General features: G+C 43.2%; 1 protein-coding gene across 4 annotated transcripts in view; it reads right to left on the bottom strand.

Annotated features, from left to right (window-relative positions):
* SCUBE1 (signal peptide, CUB domain and EGF like domain containing 1) overlaps positions 1-23,802 on the bottom strand; it is a 245,748-nt gene that overhangs the window by 179,464 nt on the left and 42,482 nt on the right. For all 4 annotated transcript variants that reach the window (XM_075602787.1, XM_075602786.1, XM_075602785.1 and 1 more), the window contains exon 4: positions 14,890-15,024. In XM_075602787.1, the coding sequence (XP_075458902.1) occupies positions 14,890-15,024 (135 nt within the window). The remainder of the gene's footprint in view (positions 1-14,889; positions 15,025-23,802) is intronic.

The following is a 23,802-nucleotide window of genomic DNA, read 5'->3' on the forward strand; positions in this document are numbered from 1 at the left end:
GCTTAATCTTGTTTTGATATTGGATAATATACGAGACAATGTATGTACGCACTTTTTGTATTGCCTGTAAAAACCAATAAAAAAAACAAGTTACAAACAAAAAAAAACCACTAAAATAAATGAAAAAGCATGAGACATAAAAATATGTAAAAATGGAAGAACAGGCAACAAAAACAGAACTCTATACCAAATAATAAATCAAATATAGAATGTTTAAAGCCTAAACACTGCTTAAAAAAAAAAAAAAAAAATTATGTTGGAAAATAGTCTCTTTCTTTCACGACTAGTTTTAAGAAGGTGAAGTCGACAAATAGTATTTAAAAAACATAAATGCTTTCAGCATTCCGAAAGAGCCCCTGCTATAGAAATTTGGCATTTTCTACAATTTAACATCATCAGAAAAAGTTCTGTAACATGCAACAAAATAAAAGTGCTCGCCAACTAGCTTATCAAAGTGTGTGGATCTGAAAAAGATGCCCAATGTAGGAGGCCCACAAGAGTATTGTCATTTAACTTTACATACATTTAAAAATAGGTTTTAAAATGACTACAACTTACATATTGGAAGCATTTACATCCTTATATATTACATAAGATTAGCTTAAAGAGGCTGTTTTTTTTTTTTTTTTAATATAGGATGGAAGCAGGGCGCCTGCAAAGCTGAACCCCGTTAATTTCAGCTCTGAGGACCCCCTGCTTCCGGAGATACACACCTCAACAGCGGGTGCTGGTAGTAGCTCCGACTCTGCTACCAAGGTTCACATAATGGCCACTTTTTCAAAGCTCCCGCGCCCTGCGCGCCAATAAGAAGCTCTGACGTCGTCCAGTGCGCCTTCTGTCAATTAACACCTTCAGCGCAAGTGCAAATGTATCTAGTGTCCGCAAGTAAACAAACCTTGTAGTGTGACTTCTATCATTGCAAAAGTTATTATCAGGCAGGATTTTGTTGGCGGGTAAATATAAAATGGCCCTATTTGTTTGCTTAGAAAGTCACTCCTGGCGACACTTTTTAAAACATTTTTTTAATATATATGGTTTGAAGCAGGGGGTCTCTGGAGCTGAAGCTCTGGAGCCGGGGACCCCCTGCTTCCCGAAATACTTCCCTCCATAGAGGATGTCGGTAGCAGTCCAGACGTGGCTAGTCGGGGCTATGAAAATGGCGGCTCAAAATGCCCCGGGTCCTGCGGGCCAATAGGAAGCCGTGACCTCATCCCTTGCAACTTCCTATTGGCCCACGTGACGCAAGAACTTTAAACGGCGCAGAAATGCTGGTGGCACTCCCTTCCATGGTAAGGATCACGGGAGGCAAGGGGTCCCCAGAGCTGAAATCAACACGGTTCAGCCCCGGAAATCCCCTCCCCCCCCACACCCCGCTTTAAAAAGAATAATGTGTCACCAGGAGTGGTCCTTTAAAAGAAAAATCTTTATCCCGTCACGTGCTTCACATCACAGGCAAACATAATGGGTTAAGCAGTCTGTAAAAAAAAAAAAAAATATATATATATATATATATATATAATAAGTAGAAGCTTTTAACGGTCACTCGATATGCTTCTATTTTATGTATAAGTTGGTGCAGCGAGTGTGTGTACATAGGAGACAGACTGAAAGTGCAAGATACGAAAGATTTGACCCCTGGGAAGTTGTATAAACAAACATCATGTGCTGGATTCAGCAGCACTGCCCAGGGTCAGTAACCCACACAGTAACCCTGTCAGCTTGGCAGGGCCGTGCCCCCACTGTGCCACTACATGTGTCAAGATTAAAGGGAAATCAGCGTGAACAAATCTTTCAATAATTACGCAGCTGGCGTAAAAGCAGGATTTTCCGATGTTCCGGGGCTGCCGTGCTGTAATATAAATTATTACCAAGTATGACCACACACACTTTATAACTGGGGGATGCTCTTACTGAGGCTGCGGGCCACGGTGCGGGCGCGACGGGAGCACAGGCACGCGTCTGTCACCTGGGCGATTTGTGGACTCGGTTCACTGGACGTCGCCAGGGTGGGCTGCCCTCATTGGTGGAGACAGTCACGTGACGCGGCAGTCGCGCGGAAAAAAAAATGTGTGCGCTCAAAATGCTGCCGCACGCGTCGCATAGCGCGCAGCATGGCCGGACTGGTGCACTTACATGCATTTGTTCGTACCCCGCACACCGTCACGTGCACCAAGTCTCACTTATGGACAAGAGCAACCAGGAAACCGACATCTTTCCGGTAGACGAGTTTAAGAGCACAAAACGCAGCATGGTTATGGTAGAAATGATTATTGTTTCTTTGCAGAGTGTCAACATATTCCACGGCGCGGTACAAAGCGGGTACTGAGTGATCTATATTACATAAACAGACTTACATACTGTACAAATAAGGACAGATAAGCGCACACAGATACAGAACGTAACGAGAGCCCTGCACCGGGGAGCTCACACTCTAGAGCAGGGTGGCTCAAACTGGGGGGCGTGCGCCCCCCCCCCCCCCTTCCCCCGAGAGTTTTGAAAGCGCAAGGCCTCTGTAAACTCACTCACCAGTCTTCAGTCCACGCGTTGCCATGGTGACGGGTGTCAAATGATGCCGCATTAAAGGTAAGGGGGGGGCGTGACCACGAGGGAGAGCAGGCAGGGGGTGCTCAGCAAAGGAACTTTGCACCCCCTGCTCTAGGGGGAATAAGGGGCAATTTTGGAACAACTGATGAAGTGGTTGCTAATTGTGGGACGGAGTATGCCTCAGGGTGGAGTATGGTCCAGCCGCACCGCTGGAACCACTAGGGTGAGAGGGTGGGGAGGGTGAGAGGGTGGGGAGGGTGAGGGGGTGGGGAGGGTGAGAGGGTGGGGAGGGTGAGAGATGATAGTGGTATACCAGATAGGCTTCCTGGGAAAGGTGAGTTTTCAGATGGTTGTTGAATGTCTGGGAGCTGGGGGAGAGCCTGATGGTGCTTGGTAGAGAATTCCAGAGAGAGGGGGCAGTACAGGAGAAGTCTTGTATTTATTTATAAAATATGTTACCAGGAAGTAATACATTGAGAGGTGGGAGTGAGAGGAGGTGATAAGGCAGGAAATGTTACTAATGTGGAAAAATACTACATTTAAAAAAATTAATTTGCTTAATATGGGTTGGCAGAAAAAAGCTACATGGCAAATATTGGGTGCTAGTTTATTTTTCCTTAAGGAGAAGAAGCAATGGGGAGGAATGGATTAAGGATACATCTAAATATAAAAGACGTATAAACTCCATTAAACGTTTTGTAACTTCAACAACAATAATGTAATAAAAACAAAAACTTATATTCTGATTTTTGCTAGTTTTTGTTTCTTAGAATACGAACCCCCGCCATTTCATAATAAGTAGTACACAATTCATATTTTCCAACGTTTAATTGAAGGGTTTTAATTAATGCAAAGGTGCCGAAAGGTAGAAAAATTTTTTTTTATAAAATGTGCTAGAAACACAGGCGCCTTCTTAATTATAATAAGTTGTGCCGTTGTAAAACTATTAAGAATATATAACATATCCATAGAAATGAAACTTCCTGCAATGATCAACTAAATGTTTCATCAAGATAAATGAGATTCAAGTCTTCACTTGAACCCTGAATGAAAACTACAAAGACGACATAGTAATTACTTCCAGATACTTTTTAGACCTTTATCTGTCATTTTACACTCTTATCTCAGCAGGTCCAGTAGCTGTATACTTACTAAACTCACCAGCTTTGTTTAAGCACTTGACTGAAATGGGTTCTTAATTCCTTTTCCAATTGGGACCAATATGTAATTGCATTGAGGTGTGTTTGTATGTGCCCCAGGATATGTGGCGAAAGATGTCTATTCTTTTGAATGCAAAAGCATCTTGTTCCACTAATCAGCCAATAATGACACTTTCACCAAGTCATTAACTGAACAAAGCAACAAAGACACCATTCTACTAATAAGGCTTCTTGGTGTACACACCCACCCCCTTTTCTTTTCAATTAGTTTTTCTTTCAAGGGAAAACTTCATGCAAATTCAACCACAGCCATCCTGCTTTTCAGTGGAGTGGCGTGTATAATCATTCTCCCGAGCCCATAGGCATTTTAAACTTCTGTATTAGGTATGATAAATGAGGAATACTGCCTATTTTATTAAAAGAAAAAAATTGTAATCTTGTTTGAAACACAAAACGTCATCGATTTGTTTGATTTAAAGAGGCAGTTCCGAGCAGCTTAAAAAAATTAATTAAAAATATACATATATTTTTTGTGTTTGAAATATATGTAGCCTTTGATTACCTTTATTAAAAACTAATTACCCAAGTTTCCCAGGGTTCCCTAAATGGCCGCCTTTCAGTTTCAAATCAATCCTGCAGTCACTGTAACTCAGCAGCTACAATGTATTCTTATATTACTTCGGTAACATTATCTATTGGTTGGATTGGTACTTTACATTTGGGAGAATTAACTTGCTATGAAAGTCCCACATTCAGCAATACCCTGAAGTAACCGCAGCGATAAACAGAATAGGTTCAATCTAAGTGAATAACTCCATATAAAAAATAAACAGTTACCGGATTATTTTGTAAAGTAATGTAACTTATTGCACCACCAGCTATTTACTTATACACTTTCATTAATACTTGAATCTACAGCCTTCCTTGGTCATAGTTAATGATTAAGACTTTAAAGCGTTCGTTTGAATAAGATGCTTTGATTCAGTTTGACCTCTGTCCTTTCCCACAACAACCGGAGACGTCGAAGCCACACTAGTATGGAGTATTATGTCTTTTATAACTGCGTGTACCCCAGTGCTGAATGTTTCCTTAATAACCAGACGCTCTACAGAGCCGCCGTGGTTAACCAGTAAATAAATTTGTTTGTGGAAAACCTATAATTCCACTTATTGGGATATTTATCAATATATTCATCAATTAGGGCCTTCAGACTGCCTGATTCTTCTCTTTTCTGTCCCAGATTTGTTAAGACATTCGAACAGCAAACAAGGAAATCATTGCCTAATTATTGTATGTATCTGCAATCTTTGAAAAAAAAAAAAAAAAAACCAGCATTAAAGGGATTACAAAAGATTGCCCAAAACAGTGGTTCCTACATCCTAATTTGTAGACCATCAATAGTCTGTGAAAAATCTCTGGCCATGGATGTTTGAGGTTATGGTTCTGTTCTTGATATAATGCTATATCAATTACGCAAATAGGCACACAGGCTGTGTGTGTGTGTATGATGAGGTGAGTGTGGGGAGAAGGGCCGCTGCGCAGTTTTGGGGCGTGGTGCGTTTGGGAGAAGGTTTGTATCTCCGATAATGCGAGCAGACAATTATTTGTAGTCTTTTGTCCATACAAACCCTTGCCATAATGATTAAAGAGTTTATCAGTGTACCGCCGGTGTTCACTAAGAAGTTATTGTCGGCAAAATTAATACGGCAAAGAATGTGTTTGAGTTGCATTTCAAACATTTACTTGTAGAAGAAGCCTAGCGGCTGCAGCAATATTGAAGCAGCAAAACATGAAAAATAAATAGTTCTGTAGTATTAAATAATACGGTCTGCATTTTTTTCCTAAAGTCCTAATGATATAATTTTTCTAAATGTACTGATCATCTTTTGGTTGCTACAGCAACCATTTAGAAAGGCATATCCACTTCCACTTTTGAAACAGGCTCTGACACACACCTTTTGAGCTCTGCCCTTTGGCAACAAAGCATCACAAACAGATCTATGGCTGTGGTCCAAACAGCAGACTGTCTATTGCTCTGAAAGCGGTAACAATTATGTGTTACCCTTAGTAATATAATGTTACATATCAGCTGCAGCATTTCACAGATGGCAAAACACAGTTAGAAGGCAGCCATTATGTTAGTCACACAATCAAGATTTTTAACAGTCAGGTTTTTTAACAGGAGTACCAAACGATTGCCAGTTTAGGTAAGTTTGTAGAATTATACATTGTCACATGCTTAACATATAAAAATAAGGAAAAAAAAGGGGGGTGGTAGATTATTGCGGCTTCAAAGTGACCCCATAAACGTTTCACATTTGCAGTGATCTAGTTACTCCAAACTAGAACACAAAAGCCACAATTAACATGTGTATTCAATTTGTTTTAATCTAGTTTTGTGGCTTCTCCGTGTACAACGAGGAAATGGGGTTGACAGCTTTGACAGAAGCAGAAAAAGGAGACTTCGGAAAACACATAAAAGGAGACTTTGGAAATGTATCCTTTAAGACAGCGTATCAAGTCACTTGTAGCAACAGACCGCAGGTCGGCTGCATGAACCAAGCCACATTTCTACTGTTAGATTTAAAAGAGTGCTTCTAAATCCCTTTCTAGTGCACGATAAGCACATGGATTTACAGTTTCCATGCTTGGTTGAGGACATTTTATGATATTTCAATGAACCTCTTCCCAGCAGCTTAACACGTTACAGTCTTACCTGTAGCAAAGCCGAAACAGACCCGGATAAAGGCAGTCCTGCAGATTACATTTCATTAATCGCATATTTTTAATTTCCAGGGCTCAGTGTTCAGGAAGTTCCGACGTATTTATTCAAACGTACCCACACTATATTAAACGTAGGCTAGAAGCCTAGGCACCACGTTGCTGCCTAATTTTCTTAAGCATGTACCATGCACTTCCTACATAACCTGAGGCTGTTGGTGTTTTATAGGGTTACTTAGCCGTTGCTATGCCTGGGAGGGATGCAAAGCATTACGGCCCATACTTACCTGAATAGGCTGTGAGGTGTCTTATGGAGCAGCCCGGTTTCGTAAATAGCTTATTACAGCAATGAAAGTAAAAAAAATTTTGGAAAAATGAATGTCTTATTAAAAATACTGTGCCATTTAATCATCCAGCATGAAAAGCGCCCATTCATTTTAGGCCGAGCTGGTTCTTACCTCCCAATACTGCCAACCCTCTCTAATAGCGTGTCTGAGATAAGATGCATTGTAAGGAACCCTGACCCTCTCTAATAGCGCGTCTGAGATCAGATGCATTGTAAGGAACCCCAACCCTCTCTAATAGCGCGTCTGAGATCAGATGCATTGCAAGGAACCCCAACCCTCTAATAGCGCGTCTGAGATCAGATGCATTGTAAGGAACCCCAATCCTCTCTAATAGCGAATAGCGTGTCTGAGATAAGATGCATTGTAAGGAACCCTGACCCTCTCTAATAGCGCGTCTGAGATCAGATGCATTGTAAATTCTTCGGTATTTGGCCCTATTTTCAAAATGACCTGAAAATTGCAGGGAACCCCTTTAGGGAGGGATGACCACAAAACCCAAGGGCCCCCAAGAACACCTTTTTGGAAAATAAGAGTGCAAACAAAGCACAGCACTATAACCGGGATCCACAAATTCAGGTTCCGGGAGCACCTAACGGGCTATGACCCCACATACCAGGGCAAGTTACATATTGATCATTTCAAATAGGTGAATTGGTTAAAGAAATGTTAATGACAGAAATCTTGAAACCTTGGGCCCGTTGGTTGGGAGTCCTGCAATGTACTTTTTAATGCAAGGAGATTATTAGTGAACAGTGACCACACCTCACACTACTGGACTCTGGTTTCCAAGGTCAAAGGGTTCCCTTTGTAGCTACAACTGCCAATTTCACGGAGCCCCCAATAAGGCAAAACTAATCAACTGGGAGTCATACCGAGCTTATAAAAAGGAACGGTTTAAATTAAAATACAGAGCACTCCGCTCCAGTTAACGACCCGCTCTCTCCAAGGAAGAGTTATAGCCGTTCTGAAATGGTTACTGAGTAATGAACTACTCATTGGTTCATAAATAAACCACAATCGTTAGGTGTGTACACAGAGTGCCTATTGTATTTTAACAACCTCACTTTCATTAGCGCTCTGTAAGAAAACAGCTTCACCGTGAGCTCGCTCAGTCTATCCCAGGTAATTGGATTCCCAGCGTGCACATTTTTGCAATTATTGCAATTTCTTGAGAAAGGTAAAAAAAAAAAAAAAAAAACGGAGAAAAGATAGGAAAAAGGTCATTAAAATGATGGTATATATTAAAATAAATGCTACCTGCGATTTCCTCTGCTAAGCTGCACAATCTGCTACATAAAAAGGGAACATTTAAAGCCGGAACATTTTATCAACATTGTACATTGGGTTCAAGTAAATCTTTACCCGCCCAATCGCAAAGACCGCCGCGCTGCAATTTGCTCCTTTCTCGTGACAAAAACTGTCTATTTGACGTTTACCGGCTTTGTCCCAGTTCTCACCACAAGTAGGATAAGCTGGCGCCAATATCAGCGTTATAGAGGTCAGAGAGAACCAGAAAAGTCTCTGTATTTCGTATACCACAAAATCGTCAGCTAAATGGCACCATTTAAATGGCGAAAATCCCACAGCATTATTACACGTATTGTGCGTTTTTCCTTTTCCGATTTCATTTTGAATTCCCCACCAGTTGCACTTGTTAAATTACGTTAGAAAGTTGATTAAAAGCGTGAATTATGAATTTTATTTTTTATAGTTACTTTATAATTTCTCCATAATCCTTGTATTATTGGGATCAATACAGCTCTCTTCCCTCTGCTACACAGGGGTAGTAGGACTAGCTTTGAAATACCATGTTAGGAAGAAGAAATAGCCGTGTTAGTCCAGAGTAAAGGAGTACTTCAGTACAGTATTAGGTGGTACCTTTTATTTTTAATTCGGACTAACAATAGATATTATAAGACAAGCTTCCGAGAATTCTCGCTCTTCTTCAGGACCAGAGAACACAGAGTATCGCTGACCTGAAGAAGAGAAAACTCTCGAAACCTTGTCTTGTAATATCAATTGTTAATCCAAATAAAAAAGGTATCACCTAATACTGAAGTATACTCAAGTTGGGAAGGAAACCAAGATGGAACCACAAAGTAAGACAAAATGTAGATACGCGGTTTCCAATGAATTAGGACTGTGGTACAGACAGAATCTAAAATGGTCGACGGAGACGACAAGGAAAATCTTTGAAGTTTTACCGTTTATCATTAGGTGTACTATATTTGAATATTATTTATTTATACAGGCATACCCCGCTTTAAGGACACTCACTTTAAGTACACTCGCGAGTAAGTACATATCGCCCAATAGTGAAACAGCAGCTCACGCATGCGCCAGTCAGCACATCCTGAACAGCAAAGTTGAACTCCCTACCTGCACTGAAGCTGTGCACAAGCGAGGAGACTATAGAGCCTGTTACAAATGCGTTATTTACTTCAGTTATGCACGTATATGATGATTGCAGTACAGTACATGCATCAATAAGTGGAAAAAAGAGAGTGTTTCACTTTAAGTACATTTTCGCTTTACATACATGCTCCGGTCCCATTGCGTACGTTAATGCGGGGTATGCCTGTAAAATGTTTTACCAGGAAGTAAGGCAAGCAGAGGGAGCCAAGCCCACCAAAAAAAGACTAAAAATGGAATTAATGCAAAAGTATCCAACATTTCGGTACGGTGCACCTTAGGGGCATCCCAAGATGCTTTTTCCTGATCCCTTTTTCTATTTTGACATTACCAGGAAGTTATACATTGAGAGTTACCTCTTGTGTTCAAGTATGTCCCGGGCACAAAGATGATGACGAATACATGTTTGCAAATACATGGGTACATTAGGTAAACAGAGGTTATACATTATGTATAAAGACATTGCATTAACATATTTCTATCTTATTTTTATTAGCATCTGGTTCAATTGATTGTAGAGTTGGGAGTTCAAATATTTCTTAGATCACTCTACCAAACAAATATAATTAATAGATAGCAGCCAGGAAACCAGCAGATCACATTTAACATCAGCAGCTTAGAAAGAGGCCAGTTTCCACAAAATTAGAAATCCATCGTTTTTTATGTTTGCACATTGGACACTTTCATGCTACGTGGTGCTGTGTCACAAGAAGTGTTCTGGCCTATGAATGGTCCAGAAAGTGGCTCCTGACCCAGGAAGGTGTATTACAGTAGGTCAAATTAGGAGGTTTTTCAGATTCTTTTAATACAAACTTCCAAGGAATTGTACCTCACTGCGGAATACGTTGGCGCTTTATATATTAAAAAAAAATGGTAATAATTATAATAGTTATATTGGATTGTTGCAAATATATGGCGCAGAAAACATGAATTATATCAACATGCGACTCAAAAAAACTTTTAGGCTATAAAATAGAAAACCGTGAAGTGCACAGAAGAAGCCAGGATTGCCTGACACACTTCAATGCATTAGAACAGGGGTGGGCAACTCTAGGCCTCAAGGGTCACCAACAGGTCAGGTTTTCAGGATCTCAATCTTCGACTAAGCCACATGTGCTGAAGCAGAGATATCCTGAAAACCTGAACTGTTGGTGGCCCTTGAGGACGGGAGTTGTCCAAACCTGCATTATAAAATACAGCTCAGATTCTCAAAGTAAGAAACCTACGGAGTCATTCTAACGGACTACCACTTGCAAGTATTCCGGAGTAACGTTCCCATCTCGGCAATCCCTTTAAAAGGGAAATTGCCACGGAGAAAAAAACAACGCGTGAAATAGAAGAAAAAAAAATAAGCATTGTGAAACCCTACCTCCAGCTTCCGCGATTATAGAGACGCGGAGACATCGGGACGTTTACACGGGATCAGTATTTGCACGTTTGCTGCATTATTCGTCTTTTAGTCAAAGCAACGGCACCTTCTGTTAGCGCGCTCATTCCCCATGAAGTAAGTAGTGGCTAAAATTAATGTACAGACTACTGCACACTCGAACATCTATTCACCTACATGAAAGCACAATACCACCTTTCCCCGACCGGGGTCTCTTCTGAGCTTCATCAGGAGGAGAAGCAAAACATTTGGATGAAATAAATGTAATTCCGTTGCTAATCTGAAGGAGGTAACAGAATTGTGCTGCCCTCGGGGGTGAAGATGGCGTGATGATATAATGCCATATGCTGTGCAAGTACAGCTCAACCCCCTTATAAACACTGTGCTTGTCCAAAGAACCACACCGCGTTATAAGTGGACGCGTTAGAAATAATGTACAATTGTACGCATTGTACAATAAAGTATTTAAGACGCCAATATTCGTGTTGTAAAGTATTCATAAATCCGAAAGTTGGGAGCCACGCGTGCATCGTGTTATAAGCGGATTCGCGTTGTAACGGATCGCGCTATAACGGGGTTGAGCTGTAGTATTAAAAAAAATCTGGGATACGGTCACGAGGAGGTAGAAACGATACCAAACAGGACCCCGTTTACCATACCAGAAACACCTTTAACAGTAATAAAATCACCAACAATAAGTTGTGTCAACACTATTGTAGCCCACAGAAAATAATGTGTACGGTGATACAGTACGATATATGGGAACCTTTGCACTCACAAAATCAAAATTATCTGGCCAAAATAGCAAAACGGTGTATAAATAAACGGGGTGACTTGATGCTTTCTCATCGTAGAAATAGGCAATTTTCTATACTTTTTTGAAATGAGGTAATGGGCTAAATTACAGCAATTAAATATTTCTTTTCTTTTGCAAAGACAGAGTGCCTGGATCTTCTTTCTTACCTATGTGACTTCTTGGGGACTCTGCAGGACGATCCCCCTCGCCCCGTGGGCACCGACACGTTATACCTATCATCGTTGTATTGTGTGTGTGCCAGATCACCCTTCTCATTTGTAAATTACAGCAAAACATTAACCCGCGTCCCCGTCCCCCCCCCCTCCTTTTGATTTCAATTAATTTTACAGTTTGTACAATAGGAAACATTTTAACTACTTGTTGGTCCAATTAAAGGCATCATATCTCCTACTCCCTCTCCCTCTTTGGTTACTACATGGAAGAAAGGACCGACACGGCCCCCCACACTTTGCTTACAATAGGTAACGAAAGAAAACTGTAAATTGCACACACAAAATCTCCTGAAAGTTTCCAGATTTTCTGCAATATTCTGCACATCCCTCTGGTATTAAGAGTTTAGAAACTTCCACTGGTGATTTCTTATCTTCAAATCACATAGTGAACATAATCTCTCTTTAATATCTTCCCACCCTAAGGCCATTAGACAACAGACTCAAAAATGCCTCCGTTTCCAGGAATTCTGGGGAAATTAAATGTACTAAGCACTAAATGTTCGTTACAATCATTATTATTCTTGTAACTACTGGCTTAATAACATACAGACTCATAATTATTATTTTTTCATCTCTGTGTGCCACATAACTGAACACTTTGCAATGTTATTAAATTAAATACAAAGTTAATAGTCATTGTTAGGAAGATCTTAAACTTGGCTTCTCCCAAATCAGATTTTCACAAGACAAATTCTATCGTTAAAATCAGCAGCTGATACTGTACCGTATGTCAATATAAACCCGCTTTAAAAACAAAGTCTCAGAAGTGTAACCCGTTGCAAAATAAATGCAGCACCCACACACATACTGCCCCCTGCCAGGCTATGTCTCCAATGTGCGCTCGGCATGCGCCAATGTCAACAGCCAATGGCAATGGACTTGACAGAGGAGAGAGACTAAGGCCGCGCTTATAGTCCCGGCGACGGCACACTGCGGTTGCTGAAAAAAAAATCAAATTGAATTGACTTCCAGCGGTCGCGACCAAGCCGCCGCTCCTACTATAAGCGCACGCAACGGATGCAATATATTTGTTTTGACGCGATGTTGCGTCAGTCACTGTAAGCGCGGCCTAAGGCCTCGGATATAGTAGCTGTGAGCGTGCGACGGAGCGCATGAGGTCGTGCGCGCCTCAAGCGGGAGCTATCCGTGGCTTGTAGGATTTTTATGACGTGCGACGGGGAGGCGATGTCACATGAGCAGTGCGCCCTCATTGGCTGAACCGCCTATGTGACCCGGCCGTCGCGCGACCAAATCAAAAAATCTGCCGCTCCGTCGCGCTTCCTCGTGTGCACTATGTCCGGCATCATAGATCCCCTGCATTATGTTCATGCCATACGTGTGGCCGCGGGGAGTATGGATGCGGCCTAAGAAGGAGAGGAATCTTTAAGCTCCCCGAGCGGAGCACACAAGGCACGAGTTTCTGCAGCCGGAGGGATCTCAGAACTAGCAGTGGTGATACAGACCAGGCAGCGATCCACACAAGGTCAGCGAACGCTGGCTGAAGGGAGTGAAGGTCGGCTCTGCGAGTTGGGGTGCGAGAGGAGGGTCTATCGGGAAACAGGAGCTATGCGCACCGTCAGAGGGGATCCTTAACGGAGGTCAAGTAAAGAGTGCGAAGTACAGGCTTGCTACGCAATTACACCAAATCTGAGCTCCAATAGTGTGCCGGCACTTTGTGGGGATTCTTTATGTTCTTATGTATGTGCATTGAATGATCGTCCAGTTGAGGATCATATGGTTTATTTGGGTATATGAACACAATTACCATATAAATACTTTTGTGCTATATACCTCCGCATATTCTGACTCCCTCTGTCTGACCTACACCCACAGGTGTGGATAGATAGATATAGATATATATATATATATATCTCAGGCCCCGTCTCAGCAGAAGGTGTTAGTCCGAGTTCATCTCGAGGAGCTACGTCAGTCTTAATTTGACTTCAATAACTATTCGTCCTCTCGGTCAGACCAGAGGAAAGTAAAAAAGTTGGAAACCCCCAAATTTGACATTTTGTCTCTAGAACTACATTCAGAAAGTATTTAGAAAATCCGGTACTTCACATTTAACTGGGAAATAATCAGCTCAGTTCGAAATGCAAATATTCCTATTTACTGGAGAAGGTTTAGTTAGATGTGTTGCAGGTTGTGATAACTTAATCTCAGCGATCAGCAACCTGATAGAGTTTTCTGATGTTATATTTAAAAAAGTAAGTCCGAGATAAACATACAAAATCAAAGCATTTCTATACATTTTCCATGGTTTGAACAGTTTTGTAAATGTCTCTCAAAATAACAAAGCATTGATTTTTCTATATTCAACAAAACCATTACTTTCTTCAAAGTTAAGAAGGAAATTGCAGCAATGCGGAATCCGGACCAAAAAAAACAAATGCCACAGTTGACACACTTACAGATCACAAATAAAACATTAGCTATAAATTGAGTTTTGGAAGTATTTTGCACCTTTTTTGACCACCAATTCTGATAAGGATAAGGGAACACCACTGCATACTTTATGGGAGCTTGGCATGCGCTAATCTGATCTGAGCTTTAAGTGGCATGAATGGAAAACCTTATACAATGGGCCAAGAAGAAAACACCCCCATTTTACATTGAGTGGCCTTGCTTTAAGGGCCCCCTCTCTCCATACAAAAAGTTACTAGCCACGATTGCCCCTTTTTATTTTGTGGATGTTTTCAAGGTGACCTTTGTTAACCCCTTTTCAGTGTCCATGCCTCTCTCCCTTTGGTCTCATTTCTGTCAAAATTGACAAACCACACAAATTGACTGGAAACAAATTATGAAAAGTCATTCAAATGAACCAATATAAAATGCCTGGATTCCGAATTCTCTATTCTGTGCCAAACATAGATATGGTCGAAGACAAAAGGACCATTTGACTCTCACCTAATTCGCCCATTTTCTACTGGCTGTGAAACTTCAGGCTCACCGGGATACTTGGCTTTTTTTTTGTCTTTAGGACAAGTTTATGGTTGGACGAAAACCTAGAAAGGGCCGATATGGACCATACAAATTACCAAGAGACGTGAAATATTGTAGTCCAGTATTACGTGCTGCCTGGTAACCCAATGACAATTTAAAACCAAAATCTCCGTACCCCTGTGATAATGCTTTTAGCAATGACTGTCCCTTGTTACTCTGCAAGTCCCTTTTCTGATGAGAGAAAGCAGGGAGTTCACAGAGACAATGGAATGAGCAACTGTTACAATAACTTTGTGTCACGGACAAGTAAGAATTATTCCTAGCACTTTTTCTGGGTACTTACCGTTTGAACGATGGATACACGTGTGCTGGTTATCACTGAGGAAGAAACCATCCTTGCACTGACATTCGTAGCTGCCCATCGTGTTAACGCAGATCTGCTGGCAGCCCCCATTGTTATCGAGACATTCATCCACATCTGTAGGAGGAAAAAAAACAACAACAGTCACCTTGAAAACAGCCACAAATTTAGAGCAAGGTTTAGTTCATGGCAAGAATGAATTCAATGGTTTTCGTTAAGGAATAGAGAAGGTACGCTGGGTCAGCGCCCTGTGATCTTGGGAAAGGGACTTCATTCATCTATACTGTAAGCCAGGAGTGGCCAACTCCAGTCCTCAGGGGCCACCAAAAGGTCAAGTTTTACGGATGTTCTGCTTCAGCACCAGTGGCTCTGTCTTCGACAGCCACCTGTGCTGAATCAGGGATATCCTTACAACCTGACCTGTTGGTGGCCCTTGAAGACTGGAGTTGGCCACCCCAGTTGTAAGCTCTTCGGGGCAGAGATTTATTGTGTCTGTAATTTATACTATGCATACTGCTGCATAAGCATGACATAAATAAATAGTACAACTCAGTATATGTTAGCAGCATTGAGTATCATGCACAATACAGGCATACCCCGCATTAACGTACGCAATGGGACCGGAGCATGTATGTAAAGCAAAAATGTACTTAAAGTGAAGCACTCCCTTTTTTCCCACGTATCGATGCACGTACTGTACTGCAATCGTCATATACGTGAATAACTGATGTAAATAACGCATTTGTAACAGGGTCTATAGTCTCCCCGCTTGCGCACAGCTTCGGTACAGGTAGGGAGCCGGTATTGCTGTTCAGGACGTGCTGACAGGCGCATGCGTGAGCTGCCGTTTGCCTATTGGGCAATATGTCCTTACTCGCGAGTGTACTTAAAGTGAGTGTACTTAAAGTGGGGTATGCCTGTACTTACAACAGTAGATTAGAGGAAAACCATTAAATGCTTTGAGTAGATGTTACGGTATTTCACAGGAATGTCCACTGTGCAAAACCAAAAATGTATTATAATATGCTTTTTAGCAACAATAAAGTTTCAATGGTGAACATAGGCAGTGATTCCCAGAAACTTATCTGGAGAACGTCCCAATACAAGGCAATGGAAAATGTGCAAGCTTCTTATTAAAATTTCCCTCATAGGATATTCTATATAGAACCTATATGTAGATTCTGCCTCTGTATTCGGTATTGAAACGTTTGAGAGATAGAGGCAACGTATGACATGCTGCATCCTCCCAAACAGTGACTGTGATCTGGTTAGTTTGGGTTCATGCTTTCATTGCTTTACAGTATATGACTTTATCTGCATATGCACCATACTGGTAAAGTGAAAACGGTTTTGGCCAAAGACATATTGAGTCTGTAATCCAACCATGGAAACCACTGCTCACTACCAGTACTAAGGAAATACTTCTCATCGTAGTTACATTCCTTGGCAGCTGCAACAATTTAAATTCTATATTTTAAACCAATATTAACTAACCATTGTGGACCAAACTCCATGCTTTGTGACACCCCTATAACATCCACACCCCCAAGCAGGACCAGTTGTGTGGCTGGACCAAACTCCCCATTCAGTCCCACAAGGAGTAGCCACTTCTATCTTTTGTTTCAACTGTGCCCCTCCCTCACTCTAGATTGTACGCCCTCCGTCCTTTTTGCATTAGTTTGCCTGTGTTTTTTTTTGGTATGGCATTCTGTTTCCCTTGCATAGCGCTGTAGAATACGATGGCGCTTCATGAACAAACAAGAATATAAAAATGTATCTCCCATCACTGCAGATTGACACAGACATTTGAATGATGCTGTGGCCGGAACGTTTTTATTCGTCTCTCTCTCCATAGACTTAATGTGCTGTTCTGCCCCGTCATTCCCACTCCAGTTGCAAAGACTTGCTTCAGGCTTACAGTAATTTCTAGCAGGAGCAGCAAGCAAACACAAAGGGCATTATTGGGTGAAAAGACTCTTTTATAGAGTTCTGATTTTGAACAGAACAGCATGTTTCAATTACCAGAGTCATAACCCCCTACTATGTCAGCTTGTTTAATGAAAGAAGGACTTCTTAAATCTCAATGTACCATGACTGCATTGTCACTTTAATAGGCAAATCTATAAAAACCACAAAAGCTGCTTTTGCTACTGACTATCTGGCCTGTTTTCTTTACTGCATTAACATTGCAGACCCTAGACCTAATGTGCCCAGTAGCGTCTAGCAATGAATTATGATTTTAATCTTAAGAAACACTAGGGGTTTGCCTTCGAAAGCCTAGGATGTATTTTCAGTGCATTTGACCCGGGTTTGACATTCCCGTCTCACTGGCTCATCAAAAGGTTGCAGAGTACCCCGGTTTCTGTTTAGTTTTGGAGCAAAAGGTCAAGTGCCACTCTCCAATAATTATTGATCCCACTGCACGATACACAGCAGCTGCCTCATTAGCCACAAATGCCTGGAGATATGGTTTCCATGCAACCCAATATTCTGAGCACATTATATAAGTTATGGTGGGTAAAAAAAAAAAAAAAGTGACAAAAATCCGCCACCGTACAGCAAATACAAAATATTACTCGTGAGCACATTCACATGTCTCAGACAGGTCTGCAGCCCTGCCTCTCCCAATGATCTCTTAGGCGGAGTCCATGGTCAGCGCCGTGCTGACGCTTGTCAGCGAGCCCCTGCAGCCGCAATGAGAGCGGCTTTCGCACGCTTCCGCAGGCGTGGAGAGGCGTAGCCCTTAATTTTTTTTTACTTTTGGCGATCACGGGAGCACAGGGCCGGTCACGTGAGCGGTTCACCCAATGAGGGCGAACCAGCTCCGTGATGTCACTGGCCCGCCCCCGACACCCCCGGACGGCGCGCGAACTAAGGTTAGGGAAAGCACCGCTTTCACTCAGCCTCAGCGCGCCTCCGCACGGCTGGAGTCACCATGGACTCAGCCTTAGCATACAGTGCTTCCACTGCAGCCAGGGATTCTGGGTAACGGCATGCAAATGAGCACACAGTGTCACCTTAAGGACATGCCTGCCGTATTAGGCCAGGTCCATAGTAGGCGCGCGTGACGTCTCAAGCGTGCCTGTTCTTCAAATGATGTTTGGCCTGCAGGTTTTGCTCTCCGGGGGGGCTTGTCCGTAACGTCACGCGAGAGTCTTCCCTCATTGGCTGAACCGCTCACGTGATCCGGCTATCGCGCCGTAAAAACAAACGTGCCTCGTGAAGTTTCTGCAGCGCCATTTCTCGTGTGCATGCATACACACACTATGGCCATGCACATTGACACAATGCATTTGTTTTCAGCCCGAGCTACGCCGCTCGCGCCGTCGCCCCTACTATGTCCGCAGCCTTACACAGCTTTCCAGCACAGCCAAACAGAAACATAGTATTACAGTGTACGAAGCATTTAAAGCATAATTGCCAGACACTGTGACCCTCTATCAAAGCAGCATTCCACCCAGAAGCCTCTGTGGATTTTAGTCATATGTTGGTATAGAAAACGGACACAAATCTGGAAGAACCAAGTGTTAAAAATCCTGATTTTCTTTATCTCTAGCTTCTGCGGTTACCATAGTAACTGCACTGGGCTCTGAGGAGAGCTTCATTTTAATTCCACGGATACTTATTATTTCAAAGGCTTGTATCTCCTGAACGACGCAGCCGATGTTAAAAAAAAAAAAAAAAAATTCCATCCGTTTCCAACAGTGTTAGGCCTCGGCCATGTTCCCTGCTTGCTGGCGGAAGCGTGCTGACGCGCGCTCCCGCTCAGCACTGAGCCCTTACAGCCGCAATTAGAGCGGCTTTAGTAGGGGCTCACCTGCGCTTCCGCGCGCTTGCGGAAGCGCAGGTCTTAGGGGAATTTAACATTTCCCCGCTTGCCGGCGCGACAGGGCCAATGAGGGCGAACCAGCTCAGTGACGTCACTGGCCCGCCCCCGGCCAGTGACGCGCCCGCCCGCCCCCTGATGGCCCGCTGACGACGCGTGCAGTAAGCAACCGCAAGGCCATGGAAAGCACCCGCTTTCCCTGAGCCTCAGCGAGCAAGCAGGGAGCATGGACTCAGCCTTAGGCTAAGGCCCCGCTCCCAGAGTCAGCGCACCTGCGCTGCTGACAGGCGGTGCGCTGAGATACACAGACCGCGATCTGCGGTCTGTAGGGAGCGGGAGCCGGAGCGGGAGGTGGGCGGGAGGTGGGAGGTTTGATCGTGAGGTGGGCGGGAGGTGGGCGGTTTGACAGGGAGGGGGGGCGTGGCTTGAGCGGAGGGACCCGCTACTCCCCCCCCCCTCCCTCCACGGACTCGGGCTGGAGCTGGAAGGTAAGTTTAAACACACACACGCAGGCACTCATTCATACACACACACACACGCACACACAGGCAGGCACTCACGCACTCATACACACACACACACACACGCGCGCACACACAGGCAGGCACTCACGCACTCATACACACACACACACACACAGACAGAGGCAGGCACTCGGGCACACACACACACAGACAGGCACTCACGCACTCAGACACATACACACACACACACAGACAGGCACGCACTCAGACACACACACAGAGAAAGGCACTCACCTGCTTTCACTCCACACTCCTCCCCGCTCCCCGAAGCCTCTCCTCCTCCCGAAGCCTCCCCTCCCCATTGGCTCACAGCCACACACGTCACGCGTCAACGCTAGGAAACACCATTCTCTGGTGTCTCCAGCGGCTGACGCGCCACAGCGTGTAGTGCTCTGTGCCGCCAGGGGGGACCGGGACCGGCTCGCGAGGATTCCCCTGCTGGTGGGGAACTCGCGACCCGCCGCCCGCGCCAACGAGCGCAGCGGGACCGAGGCCTTAGAAAGCACAAGAAGAGATCTCCTAAAGTACATAAATGAATAAAAAAAAAAATGGTGATCAATACCAACTGCCGCTTTAAAACAAGAAAATGCACACACTTCTACTGCCCTCTTCCTTCATTCGTGAAATCCCTATTCTACCAGTGCTTGCTATATTTAAGAAAGTGTACAATATAGCAGTAATGAGCGCCAGACTTAAAGATGTCCGCTTTCCAGTTCAAGATCCAGAAATGAAAGCTGTGATTGGTGCCGACACATGACACAGGTTGGTCTACGGGCCCTAATAATTTGATATCATTCAACGCTGTTGCCGTTTTGAATAAAGGCCCCTAATGTATAGTCTGTTCATTCACTGTCAGCCGTTATTATAAAATCACAGATGTTTAATATTCGATAAATAAATCCCAGACATACTGATACTGTATATATATATATATATATATATATATATATATATATATATATATATATATATATATCTGTTCATCTTGGCTCTAATATTCCTTTAGGTAAAAATTGGGAAATGCAGCGATTTTTGGGGGCACTATTTACACGCTGGCACTCACGTGAGCCAGCAAAAAAAACAGAAGAATTCTTTTAAAGCAGCAAAAATGTAAAATCTTATATGGGTGTTTTTTATTTTTTTTTTAAAATAATAATAAAATCAGTTTTGTAGTATTAGATAAGTGACTATTTGTTGTTTTTTTAATTCAACTCGTAATGCCAGTTTAATGAGTTTGAAAGCATCTTTTGATTTCTAAAGCAGGATTTAGCCCCCCCCCCCCCCAGCAGCGCAAGATATTTCCAACACTTTCCTGTTTGTGATAATTTGTTGCCAATTTGTTGCCAATGTTCCCAGCAGTTTGAGCTGCAAACGTTAACAATAGATAATGCTACCTAGTAATATAAGGATACATTGTAGTGGCTTAGTTACACTGACATTATGTTTGGCACACAATCAGGATTTTTACAGATTTATAACAGGAGCATGAAACGATTGCCAGCTTAGGTAAGAATGTAGAACTATACAGTGTCACAGGCTTTACATATAAAAACAAATAAGAAAAGAAAAAAAGCGGAAGGGGGAGGGGGGGGTAGTATTGATGCGTTAAACTGATCATGCAAAGGGCAGAAGACCAAGAAAGCCACAATTCAACTTTTGCACTATAATCAAATGGTAGGATATACAAAAGCAAGAGCAGTAATTATGGCTAGAAAATGCCTTCCTGCAGTAGTAATTATTCCAGCAAGAAGCTATATTCTTTCCGGAATTAAAGACTAAAAACATCCCATCACTGCAAAACTAGCCTGATGTAGCTGTAATAGTGCAATTATTTGTTCCAGTTTCCGCTTAAGTTTTGCACTGTTTTCCCTAGTAAAGTTTTAGTGCCTGTGAATGATACCAAGATTAGCACACTGGAAAGTAAAGCTCTTGAAAAGGTCTGTGGAGCAGGTAAGACTTCCGGGACCACCAAGCTAATGTACCTCACATTCCTGCACGGTGGAAGACCACCCCAATGGAAAGTCATTAATTCCCGCTAGCAATAAAGTAATCTGACTACTTAATGTAAAGCAGGAGTAATAGCCAAAAATATCTGTAAAACTGGTGTGCGGCGATAGTGCCGCTTTATAAATTTGTGATTTTGTTCTGTTTCCACCAATTATTTGAGATTTTCTTCATTAAATGACAGTAGGGTGTCTGAGACCAATGGCTTTCTGGACATCAGGTGAATTAGGCTGTCCACTTTCTTGCAGCCATACACTTGTGGAACCGCTTCCCTTTGGGATTACTATGGCCTAAAGGTGTTAACTGGGTGGGCTCACAGAGAATAAAGCCCCTTTCCCTGATCACATGGTGCTAGGGTGACTCAGCAGACATTAAGCCCCACCCCCTTTCTGCCTGGAGACAGTGACATCAGACTGGGCTATAAATAGAAAAGGGAAAAGTTCAGGAAACCAGGTTCCAGGGAGGAGTGACAGTTGGAGAAGCCTCACAGTTAAGTAATGTAAATAGGTTCCCAGTAAGGGGATATGTACATAAATATATTGTTGTTTTGTAGTCAGGGAAGTGCCCCACTGAAGTAAGGTCCATGGCTATGATAGAATTGAAGATTAAATGCTTCCATGGGGGGAAACCTGTGTCATTAGGGGTTAGCCCAACTGTAGCCCTGGGAATCAGATGGATCAACATTTATAAGAAACCCACAATAAAGAACTTGCATAAGGATCCCAAGGGAGTGAGGTGTAGTCAATGGCTAAATAGACACCCCCTGCCACTTCAGCATCAGAGTGCTACAGGTGAGGTATGCAGGACAGAGTGCAGAGATGATGATCCCCCAGATACAGTGAGCAAGCGTAGCCCAAGCTGGGACCCTAGAGGTATATAGAGATACATGGATCCAAAGAGAGAGTCACTAAAGACTGTAACAGTAAGACACCAACCCCAATTAAAGGGAAAGCGTCTCCCTAGGAATACATGTACTGTATGTATCTGGGCACGATATTACAGACTGTTAATACATGATAAAAGGAGAAAAAGAACACAGCGCAAAACGCCCAGTCAAATAAAATTTCAGTAAATTAAAAATTATTAATGGGCGAGTATTCTGTGTACATCAATATAGATCAAATTAGGCATCACATGATACAAGACATGTGTTACCAAACACCGAGATGATAGCTGGTCACGAACGAAGTCGCTGTCGATACATCTCATACAGCCTGTAGGTTGGCCTCTCTCACAAAGGCATAAATCGATCCTCCTGGTCATCAGCGTCTCGTCCGGTAAAACATCCAAAGATTCTGGCGTACGGCAACACTCCCACACGGTGTCCCGAATTTCCGGCACGGAGAAGTTTCGAATCGATCCGCTTTGGCAGAGAGCTCCCTCCTATCACCACAAATCTCAAAGTATCGTCAAAGTCCACAGCAATTAGCCTGCAGAGGTGAGGTAAGGGAGGGGATGGCAATGTTGCTATAGTACGCCGAATGAGGCTCAGAGAGTATACTGACACATCAGAGAGTTGCAGCGTGTGACGTCACTTCGGCGCGACGTATAAAAGATCGTCCGTGGTAACAAAATATCAAATATAGCAACAAGTAGCACAATGCCAAGGTATGTGTGTGTTCTGTATGTATTTGGGAGGGGGGGGTAGTATGTATTTAGGGGTGGGGTTTTTTTTGTATGTATTTGGGGGGTGGGGTTTTTTTAATATGTATTTGGGGGTGGTATGTATTTATGGGTGGGGGGATTTAAAAAAAAAATATTTGGGGGCTGAGGAGAAGGGGAGATAATTATTGTGGGGGGGGGGATTGTGTGTGTGTGTGGCCGGGGGAGGGAATGAGTGTGAGGAGGGGTGTGACAATAGGAGTAGCCTGGCTGCATAATAAAGGTGAAGCCTGGCTAGGTGTCCCTGGAAACCGTGTGTAAAGAGCTGTGTAAAGAGCTATAAGTGTCAGCTCTTGGGCTCAGTGATGTATATTAATGTGTTCCCCTGTAACCATGTTCCCATTAAAATGTCCCCTGTAGGGTTATAAGCTAGGGATGCCATGTGTGGTTAGGGTCCCTCATAGGAAATAGCTGTAGGATCGGGACTTTGGGAACAGGGGTTGAAGGGTGGATGTTGGGGGGCAAATAGGGTTAAAAACTGTGTAAGGGGTTGCTGACCTATACCAGGAGTACTGATATTTTACCCACAAATAGCGTATGATTTGCGGATACTCGTCTGTACATAAAGACAGTGTGTTATGGAGGGTTAATGTAAGTCTATGGGATATCAATGGGACGGATGGGCAAGGTGTCAGGATAACAGGCAGTCGGGGAAGGGCGGATGGAACATGTCTGCGGATGGGCTCTCAGCGGGTGAATTGTAGTAGGGTTGTAGTAGCTAGAAACTGTGGAGCCTGCCCAGCGGGCGGCAATGGGCTGGCCAGGGAAAGCCGTTGCCAAGACGGCGCTTGTAGGCGCGATTTCCATTGGCCAGTTAATATTTCCCGCTTTGCCGTCATCCTGAACCTAAACACGCTCCCTCCTTTGATGGGGGCTCGC

Source organism: Ascaphus truei, chromosome 5 (assembly GCF_040206685.1).
Source record: "Ascaphus truei isolate aAscTru1 chromosome 5, aAscTru1.hap1, whole genome shotgun sequence".
Classification (NCBI taxonomy): domain Eukaryota; kingdom Metazoa; phylum Chordata; class Amphibia; order Anura; family Ascaphidae; genus Ascaphus; species Ascaphus truei.